Source organism: Nicotiana tabacum, chromosome 24 (assembly GCF_000715075.1).
Source record: "Nicotiana tabacum cultivar K326 chromosome 24, ASM71507v2, whole genome shotgun sequence".
Taxonomy (NCBI): domain Eukaryota; kingdom Viridiplantae; phylum Streptophyta; class Magnoliopsida; order Solanales; family Solanaceae; genus Nicotiana; species Nicotiana tabacum.
The window spans coordinates 90,917,626-90,918,856 of record NC_134103.1 but is presented as its reverse complement, the minus strand read 5'-3'; the positions used below and the strand labels follow the sequence as shown (position 1 = coordinate 90,918,856).

The 1,231-nt window shown below is 32.3% G+C and overlaps 1 protein-coding gene across 1 annotated transcript; it reads left to right on the top strand.

Annotated features, from left to right (window-relative positions):
• The first annotated feature begins 449 nt into the window (after nucleotides 1–449).
• LOC142178305 (uncharacterized) lies at nucleotides 450–773 on the top strand. The gene has a single exon (XM_075247636.1). The coding sequence runs from the start codon at nucleotides 450–452 to the stop codon at nucleotides 771–773; it is 324 nt and encodes a 107-aa protein (XP_075103737.1).
• Nucleotides 774–1,231: the final 458 nt, after the last annotated feature.

Here is a 1,231-nt window from a genome sequence, read left to right as displayed (position 1 = left end):
AATAGTAGAAAGAAACAAAGTCAAAGCTATATAAATGGGTGTGACACTGTGTGAGTATTGTTGTTGTTTGTTTGACTTTGTTATAAATTAACTTGCAGCACCAAAAAGAAAGGAGAGAGAGAGAGAGAACTTCTCTTTGTTTAGTTGAAAAAATTGAAATGTAGTATCATATATTGAAAAAAGCAGTTGAACAAACTTATTTTCCCTCTCATCTCATACGTTTCAATTTCTTGCTATGACAGTTACCTACTCCCAACCTTAGAAGTAACCTTTTCAACTCCCAACAATTTCACATAATAACCACTCCACCTACAAGTACTGCAATTCAATTTAAACCAACACTCTGTCTTGTTCCTTCCTAATCCTCTTACAAAACCCTACAAATACCCTCCAAAAACATCTCCAGGAATATTAAGAACAAGAAAACAAAAATCATTAATATTGTAGTCATGTCTAGTGTTCATTCATCGACAATATTAGCCGAGACAATTTCATGGTATTGTACCTTGTTCTTGGCAATCATGTTGGTCTTGAGCTGCTGCGAATCCACAGAAAGTGAATTCGCAGTGCAAGTGCATGAGCAGCAGAATTTGGCTATGAAGAAGCTGCCATTATGTGATGAAATTTATGTGGTGAGAGAAGGAGAAACATTGCATACAATAAGTGAGAAATGTGGAGATCCTTTTATTGTTGAAGAAAATCCACATATTCATGATCCTGATGATGTTTTCCCTGGCTTAGTTATCAAGATTACTCCTTACAAGAATACGTAATTAAAAAGGAAAAAAATTAAACTTGTGGTTTTGTTACTACTTATGTTTTTGAATTTTACTTATGTATATGCATGAGCTCTCTGTGTAATTTAATTTCTATTTGCTGATTTTTCAAGAAATTTTACTCTCAAGAGGGTTAGTGGCATTAACCTATATATATAACATCTTGTTTTCTATCCAACTTCTCTTTTTCTTTTATTTTAGGTATGTTTAAACGGGACTTAGAACAAATGAAGAGGGAAATTAATAGGACACCTGAATTTCGTCAATTCAACTTTGATTTCACCTACTGGAGAAGGAAATACAATATATATTGTAGATATTTGCATATGTCAATCTCTTAAAAAAAACAGGGTTTATTCTCTTCACATAATTAATAAAGGAGTATAAAAAAAAACAGGGTTTATTCTCTTCATTCAACTTTGTGTTCATTACCCAAAAGTCATTTTTCTTTCTTT